This window comes from Barbatula barbatula (genome assembly GCF_947034865.1).
Source record: "Barbatula barbatula genome assembly, chromosome: 21".
Classification (NCBI taxonomy): domain Eukaryota; kingdom Metazoa; phylum Chordata; class Actinopteri; order Cypriniformes; family Nemacheilidae; genus Barbatula; species Barbatula barbatula.
The window spans coordinates 14,036,622-14,051,061 of record NC_136784.1 but is presented as its reverse complement, the minus strand read 5'-3'; the positions used below and the strand labels follow the sequence as shown (position 1 = coordinate 14,051,061).

The 14,440-nt window shown below is 40.2% G+C and overlaps 1 protein-coding gene across 1 annotated transcript; it reads right to left on the bottom strand.

Annotated features, from left to right (window-relative positions):
- Window positions 1-4,534: 4,534 nt before the first annotated feature.
- nrsn1l (neurensin 1-like) lies at window positions 4,535-5,540 on the bottom strand. The gene is made up of 2 exons (XM_079484677.1): window positions 5,361-5,540; window positions 4,535-5,038 (listed from the first exon to the last, which is right to left on the bottom strand). Exons 1-2 carry the CDS (start codon window positions 5,535-5,537, stop codon window positions 4,616-4,618), a joined length of 600 nt encoding a protein of 199 aa, XP_079340803.1. The 5' UTR covers window positions 5,538-5,540; the 3' UTR covers window positions 4,535-4,615.
- Between the last annotated feature and the right edge of the window lie 8,900 nt (window positions 5,541-14,440).

Below are 14,440 nucleotides of genomic sequence, written 5' to 3'. Positions count from 1 at the left end.
ACCTGACAGCACCGTGAACCCAATAAACCAGAGGCAGATAAGAGCTGGCGTCAGTAGGCAGAACTAATATTATTTGTGCAATGGAAAGCGTTTATCTGTCACGGACGGAGAATTGATGGTTTTGTGTCACTTTTGTTTAATAATGATGTGCTAATCTCAATATGCCCACCGGCTCGGGCTCTATTAAAGTTCAAAAGATTATCCAAATTAAAATCTCATTTGAAATATTGCTTTTTCCAAATATTTTGACGGGATGTGGATTCTACTGGATGCCATATTTCTCACTTAGCAATCCAATTAACATTTTATGTTTGACAAACGGCAACGACGGCAAATAGGAGTATGGTCATGTGACTGAAATCTTATAATGGGTCTTTTGAAGATACAAAACCTGCTCCAATAAAGCTTTTGAATTAATGGAGATTTAATATGACGACGCAAAAGTTGGGCGGTGACAGGTGATGTTATCCTGATCAAGAAGGCAGATTTTCATTCACAGTCATTCATCATTGCATAATGTTGAATTAGATCTGGTGAATACTTGCCAGAATCTCTGTGGCACATCACCACGAGTGATCACAGCACACAAGGGCCTACAAAAGCCACAGACTCTGTGAGCAAATGAAATATTGGATCCCTAAATGTGATCGCCTGTCAGCTGCTCTGATATCCAATTGCGTATTTCCCGGTCGTATATGTTTAAATATATTCAGTTTTCCTACGGCCAGTCTGTGACGCTGAGCCATTCAGAGGAAGTGACACATACTGTCTGAACGCAAGAGATGAAATACTCATCACAGCACATCACCACATTAACTGTGAACGATGAGAAATGAAACACAAATGCAGACGTTTACATGTCAGACTTTTCTCAGAAAAGACCATATTAATTCCCTCATGCAGCTAGAATAACAAATCAAAAGAGATTTCAATACGAGCTCAACCAAACTTAATCTAGACTGGGATCCACAGTAACTATACATGTATAATATATATAAATAAATGATACAATGGCATCGTTGTGGCATCAATTGAAATATAATTCAGACACTTTGTAAGACAAAAAAAAATTGACAGTATAAATAAATAAGTCACGAAGCTCAAAGTTGACAGCAAAGGGAGATATTCTCTTTAACATGAATATCTTTTTAAGAACTACAATAACAGCTCGTAGGGACTACAATGAGCTTGTGACATCACAAACCCCACAATTGGGGTATACCATGGATATGGTAATTATCTTAAGCAGGTGACCAATCACAACAGACTTGACCAATCAGAGCGTTTTCGGATATAGGTACTTAACTCAACAGCCTGTTTTCTGAGAATAGAGAAAAATGAAATACACAACCGGTCAAACGTTTTTGGACACTCGGGTGAAATGTTTTCCATCATTTAAAAAAATGATCTGAAGGTGTATGCCTAAATATCTGAAACTATTAAGTGAAGAAAAATTATTTTTGCAAACATGGAAGTTTTAAAATGACAAACCTAACATTTTATTTAACGATAATATTTTTAATGAATGACTTTGACTGAATAATGAAGAAAGAAAAGATAAGAACTTTGTTGAGAATATTGTTTAAAAAGCATCTCAGGGAAAACATTTCTGTAAATTCTATTCAAAAGGTGACTTCACTGAAGCTGATCAAATGTGTTGAACACACAAGTGAGTAAGTGTTTGCGAAATATAAAGCGTTTTTTGAAAAATAGAAACATGAACATCTATTGTTTAGCACATAAAAAACACTGTGAAATCTTCCAAAATAGGACAACCTTTTATAATAAAAAGTACAACATTGCTGTTAACCTTACATGCGATTACATGAGTTAATCCGTCCATACTTCGGACAGCAAAGCTCAGGGACCTTTATTTTCCCACAACCCTCGATGAAAACTCTTAATAATTCTGTCATTTAAAACCTATAATGGATATACACCAACACTCGTAATCGCCCTTTGAACCCTCGAGCGCATCAGCATCATTCAATAATGCCAAGAGTTCATTGAATTTCTGCCATGTGCGTGTTCCTCAGAGCAGCGACTAGCGAGTTATTTTCCACAGCCCAGTCAATGGAGCATGTCAGTTTCGCCTTATTTCCCCACCGCCGGTGTCACTCCACGTGTCTGTTCGCCCCTCCACTGTTTACAGTCTGAGCACAGCTCTGTCTGAAAACAGTGACTTTTTTAAAGAAACGTACTGAAAAACTGCAGTAACCGGCACCTCCTACCTAGTGATATGTACTAGACTGAGGCACCTGTGTCACAATCTCTCCTCCTGAGTGCTAAAGCATTCATAGTGTGAATGTTCGGAAAAAACATGTGTTAACAAGCTGCCAACACATTACAGGCATCAAGTACATGGCCTAAAGCTGAAGGCAAATAACATTTATATCCGTCTCTCCCTCATTCCTTGTCTTGTTTTTGTTAAGCACGGTCGCAGCATAGCCGCAGAGGATTGAAGGATTCTTGATGACGGCTCTACGTGCGTGCAGCACTGGTGGTTAATTGATTGTTAACAGCCCACGTACTGAGCTGACTGCTATATGAGAGAAAATGACTCTCGCTGAGCCGAGACAGAGAGAGAAAGAGAGAGAGACACACAGAGAGAGAGAGAGAGGTTTTATGGAAGCAGTGAACAGAGGATGGGATGAGTCATACCGCTTTCCTGCATCTATTTACAGTCACTGAAACACTGCACTGAAAGACGATGCTCCATGCTATGAAAACAGACATTTGTTTTGCCGTACGATCACACCTTTCTGAGAGAGGTTTAGTCTTATTCACACCGTTAATGAATGCAAGGATGAAGGTGTTGATCAGCATTTCTTAAACCAGTGGTTTGATTATGCTTGCATTGATTTATTGTACCCGTTTTAAAAGAGACGGATGCAAAAACATATCGAGACAATCTCGGTATACAGTTATTGTTTTCATTGTCATTTTTTCACCACTCGTGCCTGACAAGAGTAAGAGGAGGTGGTGACAAAAATATTTTCTAATACATTATGCATTAGAGCAGAATACTTGGTAAACACAATGTCATAGATCCAGAGAGACGGCGAGAGCAGGGACGTTGTGTATTAATAAAGAGAACTGCAGAACATTTTGACAGTGATTGCAGAGCAGATCTCAATATTTCCAAACTATTTGGTTTGGGGTTACTTTGTGAGCTCAAACCCAAGCCACTTTCAATTGACACTATGGACGGTTTCATCGGACACGTGCCTGACCCGAAGATATCTTCCAGTCTGTGTTTGGTTGTAATGTTACAATTAATTTTATATTACAGCTTTCCTGTAGCTCAGGGGTTGGAGCATCGCACAAGCATTTAGACATATTTTAGATAACAGACATGCTCTCCAATTTTGGTTTTGTAAATATTTAACTTTTTTGAATAATTCTAGATTTTCTTTTGCAAATCTTCCATTGACTTTCATTAGAATATTTACATTCATAATCTAACTATTTTATATTTGCATTCTCAATTCCAACTGGTAATTTTCTTACCATTTATTTATCTGTTGAAATGTGATGGTCCGTTCTTTATTCAACCCTCCTTTGACTGATAAAAGTGGCACATTGGCAAGACGCTTCATATCACGGTCTCTCTTTCTTTCTCTATATGTGAGTGTACCTCGTAACAGTCTTTGAAATTATAGTTTGTGAGCCTGCCTCTGAAAACCCAGCAAGTAATTCTTTGGTGATATGCTGTTTTCTACATTATACCAACTACCATAATATAAAGAACATTCCTTGAAAATACAATCTTGATATCTTTAACATTAACTGAGTTAGAACATGTCAAAGACTGAAATCATATAGAAATGAATGGTTTTGATGCTTATTATCTCATAATTACATTTTGAGACTTTGGCCTGGTTTTCACAGGCAGGATCACTTTTTTCTTGACACTTTTATGTATCCTTGCAAACACTTATCATTCCACAAAGCCAAATGTACTCAAAGGAATTGTTCACTTTCAACATCCATTTTCATGATAACTGACTAACCTCTGTTGTCATCCGCTATGTATATGTATTTTTTTCTTTAGTCAAAAAGAAATTAAGGTCGCTCTTGACGTACCGAGTCAGGGTTTACAAATGTGGAGAAGGAGGACCGTTCAAAAGTTGTTGAATGTTAAATGACACATATTCAATTGTCTTTGTGTCAGTTTTTGGTTTAGAATTGTCATTCCGACTGACCTTTTCAACGTAATTACGTATTACGTCAAGTCGTGATCGCGCTTCGCAGAACACAGCAAGGCGAGCATTTGTGTTAATAAAACTGTAAATTTGACCTTCATCCGTTTGGAGTCCATTGAAGTCCACTATATGGAGATTAATCTTGGAATGTTTTCATCAAAAACCTTAATTTCTTATCGACTAAAGAAAAGAATACATAAACATCTTGGATGAATACAGGAGTGGGTAAATAATCATGAAAATGTATGTTGAAAGTGAACAATCCCTTTAAGTGCCATTATTCGTTCTTCTTTGTACTCTGTTGAAGATAATAAAACTCTAGATTTGCAAATATTACACTCCCAACATTTTTATTGAAATAAACAAGGACGTTTTGAATATCACACTTAATGGGCATTGTCATTCAGCTTTTACAAGCTCTTCTGAACTTTATCATCTCTAGCAAGAGGAGAAATTCCTCCGTCACTCAAAGCTGGACTGGGAGGCTTCATCACAGGGTCTGCTGGGCTTTTCATTGCGCTTAGGATTCTGCTTCCCATTTTGTGTTCTCGCCTGGATGACTGTGGACTGGAATCGTCCTGTTTTGTGGGTGTCGGAGGAGTGGAGATGTTAGACATCAGGATTCCACCTGCCATCAGAACTCCACCCAGCGTGAGAAGCCCTGTCCCAACCAGCACGCACACATGCAGAGAGCGGTTGTATCGCATGGCCTGCCGGTCCACGAACAGCAGCTCTCCCTCACCAAAAGCCTCGATGCGAGTCGGGATGGCGTAGCCAACCGTCATGACCACCAGCCCCACGGTCAGGAGGACGGCACCAAGTGCAAGTGTGACCTAAGAGTAAGACAGAGCAATAATGCTCTTTTTATTATCCATCAAATGAGAGGTTTTGATGATGTGGTGTCATGTGAACCAAAGTACATTGATGGCTGACGTGAGCAAAATCCAAAAGCAGACTGCTACTGATGATGTAGCGATTAACTTTTGATTGGACAAACTTTAAGGCAAAAGCAAAGTACTCGGGTCTAAAGGACCACGGGGGGCGAACCAGGATGTGAAAGCCAATTTGGAATTCAACTAGTGTGAAAACGAAAAAATATGAATGACGACTTTCATTCGGATGTCAGAATTCAACAACGTCGAATCGGTCTGATACCTTCCAGAGACTCAGACTCCAGCGCAGGGATGATCTCTGGCTCGGGTCTTCCTGCTGATCCCTCATTGAGGCTGTGCACTCCTCATAAAAGTGATGCAAATAGGAACGCACTCCGAAAACACGGCAGCCTGAGTCGACCATGTGACCAGATCCACAAAATTCAGAGCAGGATGTCATCTTTCAGACCTGTGATCGTAATCACACATTATGAGTCTCACTATTACATGGAAATGTTGCTTGATAGCTGCAGCTTTCCGTTGGAATTCAATAAATTGGTGTTTTTTGTTGTGCATTCGAAAAAATGCATTGTTTTAAAGACTTTTCAAATACCAGTGCATTATTGTTGTTCAATATTTCCTCAGTTTAACATCTGCACAGATTTCAAAACAACTGTTGCTTTAAGCACACCGACTACTGATAAATCTCTCTCTCATACTGTTAGCAATGCACTGTACAGTATACACATTGTAATTGTTCTAGAGTACATGCTTTTACATGCTATGAATCGCCACATATGATCTATTGATCTTTATTTAACTCCATTACCATTTTTTCTGTCTCTCAAACCCATTAGCTTTGACTTAAAAACGATTATTTGGTCTAGAATTACGCTTAATCAAGTCCTACATATTCAGATTACCCAGGAGGCAAGAAAATGGTTCATTATCTGAAACAGGAACATTACAATAATGAACGTGATGCTTACTATAGAGAATGACTTATAAACGATATGCAGATTGGTCATTAACTGACTGGTTCTCCATCCAGCCAGGAATTTGACCACTGTTTACATGTATTAGGCAAATATGAATTCACATACATTAAATGAACATGATCTGCGACACTTTAACATGTACGCATTAACGCGACTAAGATGCATCCAAACCATCCATTAGAAAGTGTTTATGACTCAACGCATGAAAATACTCCGACGTGACATTCATTGACTTATATCATTTAACTTTAAAGATCCAAACCCATCGTTTTAAGCACACTTTTATGCAAATAGTGCTGCACGGAATCTGTGTTAAATTTACTGCGATTAAATCAAACGCATCCGGAGATGCTGACATACCGGCGGCGGCGATGCTTCATTGACAGCAATAAACATGTCAATAAATGCAAAGTCAATAAAGACGATTTTACGCGTTTGTGTAATTATATAAATCACAATGGCAACAGTACATAAAAGCGCTTTAGGCAAAGTATATTAAAGATACGTCCCTCATTAAAACTCATTTAAATGGCATCCCTATCAAATTCATTTTCATAGATTGCGTCTCATCTCGTTGTTTTAATATAAAAGAGGTAAAACAGATTACCACCGAATATTCAGAAATCGATCCCTGTTGCTTCTTTATGTGCGTCCATCACCTGCGCGTTGTCTGCATCAGCCGAAGTTTACAATGTACTCCAATTGGCGCAATGCGCATGCGCGCATGACTACCTATAGCAGGGGTCTCCAACCTTTTTGTAAGCGAGGGCTACCAAAATATCTAAAATCCTGTCGAGGGCTACTTGTTGATAACATACCTTCAAACTTTAAACATGTGATGCCTTATTATATATTCTTTCAGATATTAAAGCTTATAACACTTGCTTACAATAACCTTTCATGAAGATGTAGCACTTGGCTGATCGGTATAGTCACAGATTTGTCAGTTGTCTTGAGCATTATTGGTGAGCCCTGTGTTTAGCGGGCACCTTACAGAGTTCATGCGGGCTACCAGGTTCCCACGGGCACCACGTCGGAGACCACTGACCTACAGGCTATGTAGTGTGTGGACATTGAGCATGCCTGGCCTGGTTTTATTATGACAAATATATGGATGTATGACAGTTTTTTTATATGGTAAGGACCGATATTTATTCTAAATATAGCAAATTCTTTCAAATATAAAACAAATTAATTTACACATTACTGCAAGGTTGTTTATAGTGTCTGTTAAATAGGTTAAATTATTGTAAAATCCAGGAAGGTCTATATTCTTCTAAAACAAAGAGTCACTTTCATTTACATAAATAAATAATACCTATTAATATCACTGTAAAATATTTCTGTAGAAGTTACAGTATTACTTCCAGCACTTTGCCAGTAACTTACTGTATATTTACATTTTTGTAATTTACTGACAACAGTTTGTTCAACGATAAATGATCATTAAACTTAACAAGTCTTTATCCAAAAAGAACGATAAAATAACAGCCTCATGCAAAGCAATCTGGGAACTAAATTAGAAAAAAACAGAAAAAGGTTCCCAGAATGCTTTGCTTGAGGCTGATATTTTATTTATTTTTTTTCTGTGAAGATAAAGACTTGTTAATGTTAAATATTCATTTATCTTTCAACAAACTGTAGCCAATGAATTAGTTAAATATAAATCTACAGTAAGTTACTGGCAACTAGCTGCATAACTACAGCAAAAATGTTTACAGTGATCCTATTGATCAAGTTAAGAATTCTGTAGCTATAGATCCATCTGCATCATTACGACTTTCTGACTTCCCAGCCATATATGCTCAAACGCATTATAAACACCTTCCCTGATAAAATAACTAATGCTTATGCTCACTAAAACCCTTTAAAGCTCCACTTCACTGTGTACTTCACAGGACATGCTGGGAACACCTATTCAAAGTTATGAAAGCTTTCAAAAGCTGATGTGAATAATTAAGCAAATATAATTGGTTGCCTTTGCCTCCCTTCAGCTTATCTGCCCATAACTAAGAAACATAATAAGAGATGGGATAAAAATCCCTCAAGTGCTCTGAGAGCTTTCGTTTACAAAGGCAGCGCCGCAAATTCACGAGCCATGTTCAAGGTTGTGCATCTGTAATAAGGCTCTGAAATTCCACAAACTCTTAAGACTATTCATTACAGTTAACCGTGGGATATGTTTTGTGGTTAGGAATGCTTAGAAAACTGTTATCCTCATATGACATGTTAACATGCAATACTTCATCTACTCAAGAAGTGTTAGTTCCATAATTACACTAGCAATCCAGAAAAGGCATTGAGTGCTTTATGTGTAGCTTGTATTGAGAGAAATCAAACTATTTGCCATAAAGTCTTCAATGTTTTTTTATGACAAAGGGCCACTGCAAATATGAAAAGCATATATTTTGACGGATTGATAATCAAATCAAAGCTGAATTTTTAAATGACAGCTTTCCATTTAATGACAGAAGTTGAATGAAAGTCATTGGCTCTGTGTATATAAATTAGCGCCCCAAAGATGTGTTGATGATTTGTTGATGTGTTCGGGTTTGCCAAAGAAGAACCCATTCTGGTTCCCCGAAGAACAATTTGTTCAAAATGTCCTAAGAACATTTCTTTCTTACTTTTTATAGTATGAAGAACATTTTGTGATGGAAAGGTTCTTTATGGAACCATTCAGACAGAACGGCATCAATCAGTCAAATCATCAATCTAACACAAACCATGGTTCATTTTCCAAAAGCTGTGAGTGAATGAATTACATTGTAATATGAGTTAAAGGTTTCCATGAAACAGTTCCCGCTGAATATATTACAGAAATTTGTAGAGCGTGAAAATTGACGGTATTTTAAATCAAATGCTAGATCAAGTACTGTAATATTTGAATAAATAAATAAGGTACATATGCTAAAGAATCGGCGCACTTCTGCCAGACAGCTAACAGATCACCACTTAATGTACACGTATGTTATCCATGATACAGTGGTTTTCTTCACCAGCTGCCACATACCTGTTTTTCATTCACATTGGATGTGAATATTTAAGCTGCGGGGGCGAGCAGCAGTCCTAGAGCGCGCGCCGATAATGTGCTCATTATGTCGGAGAGGCGGCGATGCATAAACGCCATCAATGGCAATGCCACCGTTTCCCTCTCACCCGTGATATACGACGCACCTTGCACCAAGCGGAGAAGCCAACAGAGTTCAAAAAGTCAAAGGACGCGTCTCGTGATGTCCCAGACAGTTCGTCTCAAGAGCCAAAATGGAGATGTTACATCATCTTAATGGTCAAACAGTGGGGCGTTGCGATGAATAATACATGACATTTCAATCTAAACCTATATCAGGGCTGAGGTAAAGTGTTGCCTGTGGCTTTGTAATCTCTGTCATCTGTTTGGATTTCGGCGGTGTGCAATTTTGAAGGTTTGTACGTGTTGGACCATAAAAAAAAGAATAAAGGGAAAAATCGAGTGATTCAAGGTTATTGCCAAGATGATGTTGTTTTGTTTCATTTTTAGGATCTGACTAATCCTTCAGTATTCTGGCTGCATAAGGATATTGTTTTCTGTCATTTTCTGCCTCTCCTACAGACACCATGGCCTACATTCGGAGAGGTGGAGAATCGTCTCTGAGAGAAGCTGTTTGTAACTTATAGTGATGTATTGACTGATGGTATTCATTTAGGTACATTGCCTGAACACTAGATGGCGATATAATCCCAGACAGACAGAGCTTGTTTCATTAGGCATCCTTCAGCTTTGCTTTGTCTGTGCCGTACAGTTAGTCATCTATGAATGAGCGGTGGTGAGATATTGCGTTTTTGCAGAGAAATCTCTTCTGGAAAGTATGTGAAAAAATGTTTGTGGTATTTTTGATGTTTATTGGTACACAGAGCGTATGCTTTCCCAGCACTTTCTAGTCAATATAAGCTATTATAGCTGTTGAGAAAGCACACCACTAGAGTTGTGTGGATGAATTTCATGCTGGAAATTGAATGTGTAGGCTTTTTTGAACTTCAAAAATGTAGGACCTATCATAGGGATAGTTCGCCCAAAAATGATAATTCTGTCATGAATGACTCACTCTCTAGTCTAGTTGATCCAAACCTGTGTAAATGTCTTTGTTTGGTTGAACACAAGAGAAAGATATTTGGATGAATGAACAGTTCTTGGACCCCATTGCCTACCATAGTAGGACAATTGACAATAGTAGTCAAAACTGTCCTACATTCTCCAGATGATCGTCAACAGAACAAAAAAACATGAAGTAATGTTTCCTACTATGGTAGTAGGAAAGAAGCATTCTTTCTCTGTATTCAACAGAAAAAAGAAATGTATAGACATTGGGAACAACTCAAAGGTGAGTAAATGATGACAGAAATTGTAATTTGGGGTGAACTATCCTTTCAAATCTTAGATTCTTTTGTGTTTTACTGATAAGCAAGTCTGTACATCTGAAAGGTCATGAGGGCGATTAAAACATTAGAGAATTGTCATTGACCATTCAGTAAACTATTCCTTTAACTGTCAGCTGTGCTCAGCTACACATTAACAGTCAAGGGGTATAAAACTCATCACCATTAAAGGGCACATGTATGGGCTTCAATCCACAGAGGTAAACATGTCATACATGCCTATGAATCCAGTCTTGGCACCGTGGACCACTCGCATCCTCTGTTCAGCCCTATCCTTACCCCCCCGCCATCTGTCCCAATGTCCTATACACACTGCTCGGTCTGCACACAGCCGCAGGGCAGGAGAGGGGGGTGATGCGGCACAGCAGACCCAACATCTGCTGCTTCCATGGGCTTCACGGATGCTGAGACCCCCTGGGTCCCGGGTAACAGCAGCGGAGGCCAGCATCCACTGTCCTGTAGCAGGGCACCATTGTCTCTTTATCAGACATGACCCATGCTAGCGATCCCTGTTCACACTTCTCCAGGGAAGAGGGAATGGGTTGTGCCATTTGCCTTGGTTGTTGGGCTGTAAGGTCAATTTGACCTAAATTAATATTTACATTTGATCAAAAGTTGGCGTGGTGTGCACATTTATCTGCGCTGAGGAGTATGCTCGATGTTCTTAGTAATTCAGTTATTTTATTTAACGCCACAACATTTGTAGTTCCTTTCGAGAATGACTATGCTTTTATGGTATGTACAAGAGCCACTTAAAAAGATGCTGTATTTAAAAAGAAAACCTTTTTCTGATTAACCGACCTATGAATAATGAATACCCGAAGTACTTTGATACTTTACAACTGTTAAAGGAAAAGAATCAAACTCTCAAGGTCTCGCTTTTCTTCCTTGACACTGTGCTGGAAGCAAGCGCATCTCTCCCTCTCTCTCCGTCTCCTTTTCATTTTCCTCCTCGAGAAGCAGGGTGCACGGCATAGCATCCTCTTTTATCTCAGGAGCGATCAATAATGTATGGGGCTCCCGGGCGAGGGGCTCCAGCGTTGCTACCGCCCTGCCGTACCTCTCTGCGCTGACAGCCCTTCTCAGCACCCCATCTGCCAGCCCGGGCCTCCAATTAAACATGGTACTTAGAGAACCCGATGGATCTTGTACAGGCAGAGCACGCCCACCCCCCCGCACTTCCCTCTCTCCACCCTCTGGAGACCCCCTAACCTACTCGCCCACACCGTATTGATCTTTCACGCAGATGTAAAAGACTATTGAGGTTTTCATTCATTTTTTATCATTCCCGAGAAAATGTCAAAACGTGTGGCGAAAAAACATATTTGTGTCAGATGTAATGGGCTCGGCAGCAAACGGCAAGGGATGCTGGGATGTGTGACGTGCAGGTGCCTGCATTTGTCTGCTGCACTTCAGTATGGTAAAAACTCCAAATGCAGCAAAATCCGGTTGAGTTCTTGAACCTTTAAATCCATATTAAGGATCATTAAGGCCAGGATCGCTGCGGTGTTCATTACTCAGAAAACGTCTGACTTTCAACAAAGATCCATTCAGCAGGAGGTGAACACTGGATGGGCTGCAGATGTGGTATTGATGAGTGTGTTCCAGCAGATGTGGGCTTCAGCAGCTCTCCGTTGAGGCCCAGGCCCTGTTTTGGTCACTGTGTGCCGCTAATGACAAACACCAATGCTGCTGAATGCATCAGTCTGTAATAAAACATTCAGAGGGTCCCACTGCGCTGCGGGCCCATCGGCCGGGGCTAATTGGAGGTGCTTAGTCAAGCCACTTTCCCACCAATAAATATTAAAATGCACTAAAACTTCTACCTGATGTGGTCTACTGTTAGGACTGCTGCTCCAAAAGCCGCTTTCCAGGTCCTCGGTGGAAAAAATCGTTTGCACCCTCCTCACTGTGATTTTTCACGAATGTCTTACCTCCACGTCTGTCACATTTAATACTGTGATGACTATCCTCAGCTCATCTGTAGGATACACTATGTCTTCGTGTTGGCAGAATGCTGACAGCGTGTCTAATCTAACCCAACGTGGATGGAAGCAGACCAGTCCTTATCCAACACGCAGGCCTTGAGTTTCCAGCCTCTGTGGGAAAGATGTGATAAAGTGGCATGATATTCCCTCCAGGAGACGCCACGGCTGGAAAAAAAGGTCTGCGTCAACATTGGGTATTGGCGTCCCACAAATCAGCTGGGTTAACAGGGGAAATAGCTTTCAGACTCCCCCCTCTGGAGAAAGAGCCCCGATAGTTTAGCACAGCTAGCTATTCATAGAGCCCCAATTTATGGGCAACCCCAGAACAGGGCATCTTTGTGCCTAGTCCTTCACTGTACCGAATACACAGCTGTATAAATTATCTTTTATTGGGCACCTTGCCCACTCCTCTCCATAACCTCAGCTAAACTTTTTCCACTTATGGAGAGCGTGTGGCGAGTCCATTTGCACTCCAGTGGATTTTGTGTCCTTCGTCTCTGCTGGTGTATGTGTGATGTTTGGATGTTGGTTTACTGTAAAAAAGTTGGGTTCAACCCATGGTTGGGTAAAATATGAACGAATCCATTATTGGGCCTAATATGAATGTGTTCTAGGTTAATTTATCTCAAACTGATTTTGTCAAGTGGGAAATGTTGGAGATGTTGGGGTTACACACTTTGTTAATTTATTTTGGTAGAATAGAAAAAGGTGATACCTACTCCAAACCCTAATGCAAAAAGCAGAGGTAGCGTAGCCAACCGCGTAGAAGCATCCAACCCTAGTTGTAAGCATCAAATGGACTGTATATTTATCCCTCAAATCTTATTGGTCATTTAAAACTTTGTCCAAGAGTCAACCATGAACATCTCTAGCTTGCTAGAATCAGGAAAGCTGTTAATTTAACCAATGGTTGGGTTTGTCCAGCTAACCATGGGTTAACACAACCCATGTAGTGCTTGTCAATCATGACTAGCTAGAGTCACATAATAAACCAGCTTAGCCCAAAAGACCATGAACATTGTGAACTTCACCAAACGAACCAACTTGAACCAGCCCAGAACTGTATTCTAACCTAAGCTGTTCTCTTCAGCGGGGCCGAATAGTCATCCTTGAAAATGGAACATCATGAGCTAGATGTTCACGTATATAACGGCCATGGCGACTCATTAAATGACAGCATTCCACCGATCGGCTTCTTTTTATATCCGTCCATATTTCCTGCTGAAACATGGAAGGACTGTTGAGTTAATTATCTCGCTCCGTTTCCATACATAGTGGCTGAAATGCAGTGATAAGAAGAAGCAGAGTCCTCTAGTCTCCGTAATGAGCTTTACTATGAGTAATGGACGTAGGAGACAGCACTGTGTAATGTCAATGACAAGAACTCCAGCACAATCTTAATTACCTGCACATCCATCCCTGGCATAACATGGCTCCATCTCCCCACTGAGCAAAAGTACTTGTCCACCATCCTGAAGTACCGTGACAGACCGAGAGCTGCCTCGGCCCCAGTGCGGATTATTCTTCCGGTCACCACTAACCTTATCTCTAGCGTCATTTTGGAGCTGTGCAATTTACAAAAACGGAAAAGCGTGATGCCACAACATCAATGAAACACTACGAGAGATACATAGGAGGGCCTTCACTCGGTGCGGTGCAAATCCGCAGCACTTACTGCACCTGTCTGCATGCAATGAGGAGGCTTTGAGTCTTAATGAAATGTAGCATCGCTCTCGCTGGAATTAAAACAGCTGCGGCAATCTGCGGAGATGGAGGTGGGCTGACAACACCTCCATTGGCGCTAATTAGACCAGCAAAGGAGAGGAAACTTACAGAGCATATATTAGAAGGGACCATTTTGCCAAGAAACGTTCAATATTTCCATACTGGCGGTGCAAAATAATTTGCAAAATTCAGCACAAAATGTAACATAAGGTGGGAAGAAGTTTTTGTGAAGAATT

Coding starts and splice junctions, on each gene's coding strand:
- nrsn1l (XM_079484677.1), bottom strand. CDS start 5,537: ATGACATCCTGCTCTGAATTTTGTGGATCTGGTCACATGGTCGACTCA. Junction 5,039..5,360: donor GGAGTCTGAGTCTCTGGAAG/GTATCAGACCGA, acceptor TCTTACTCTTAG/GTCACACTTGCACTTGGTGC.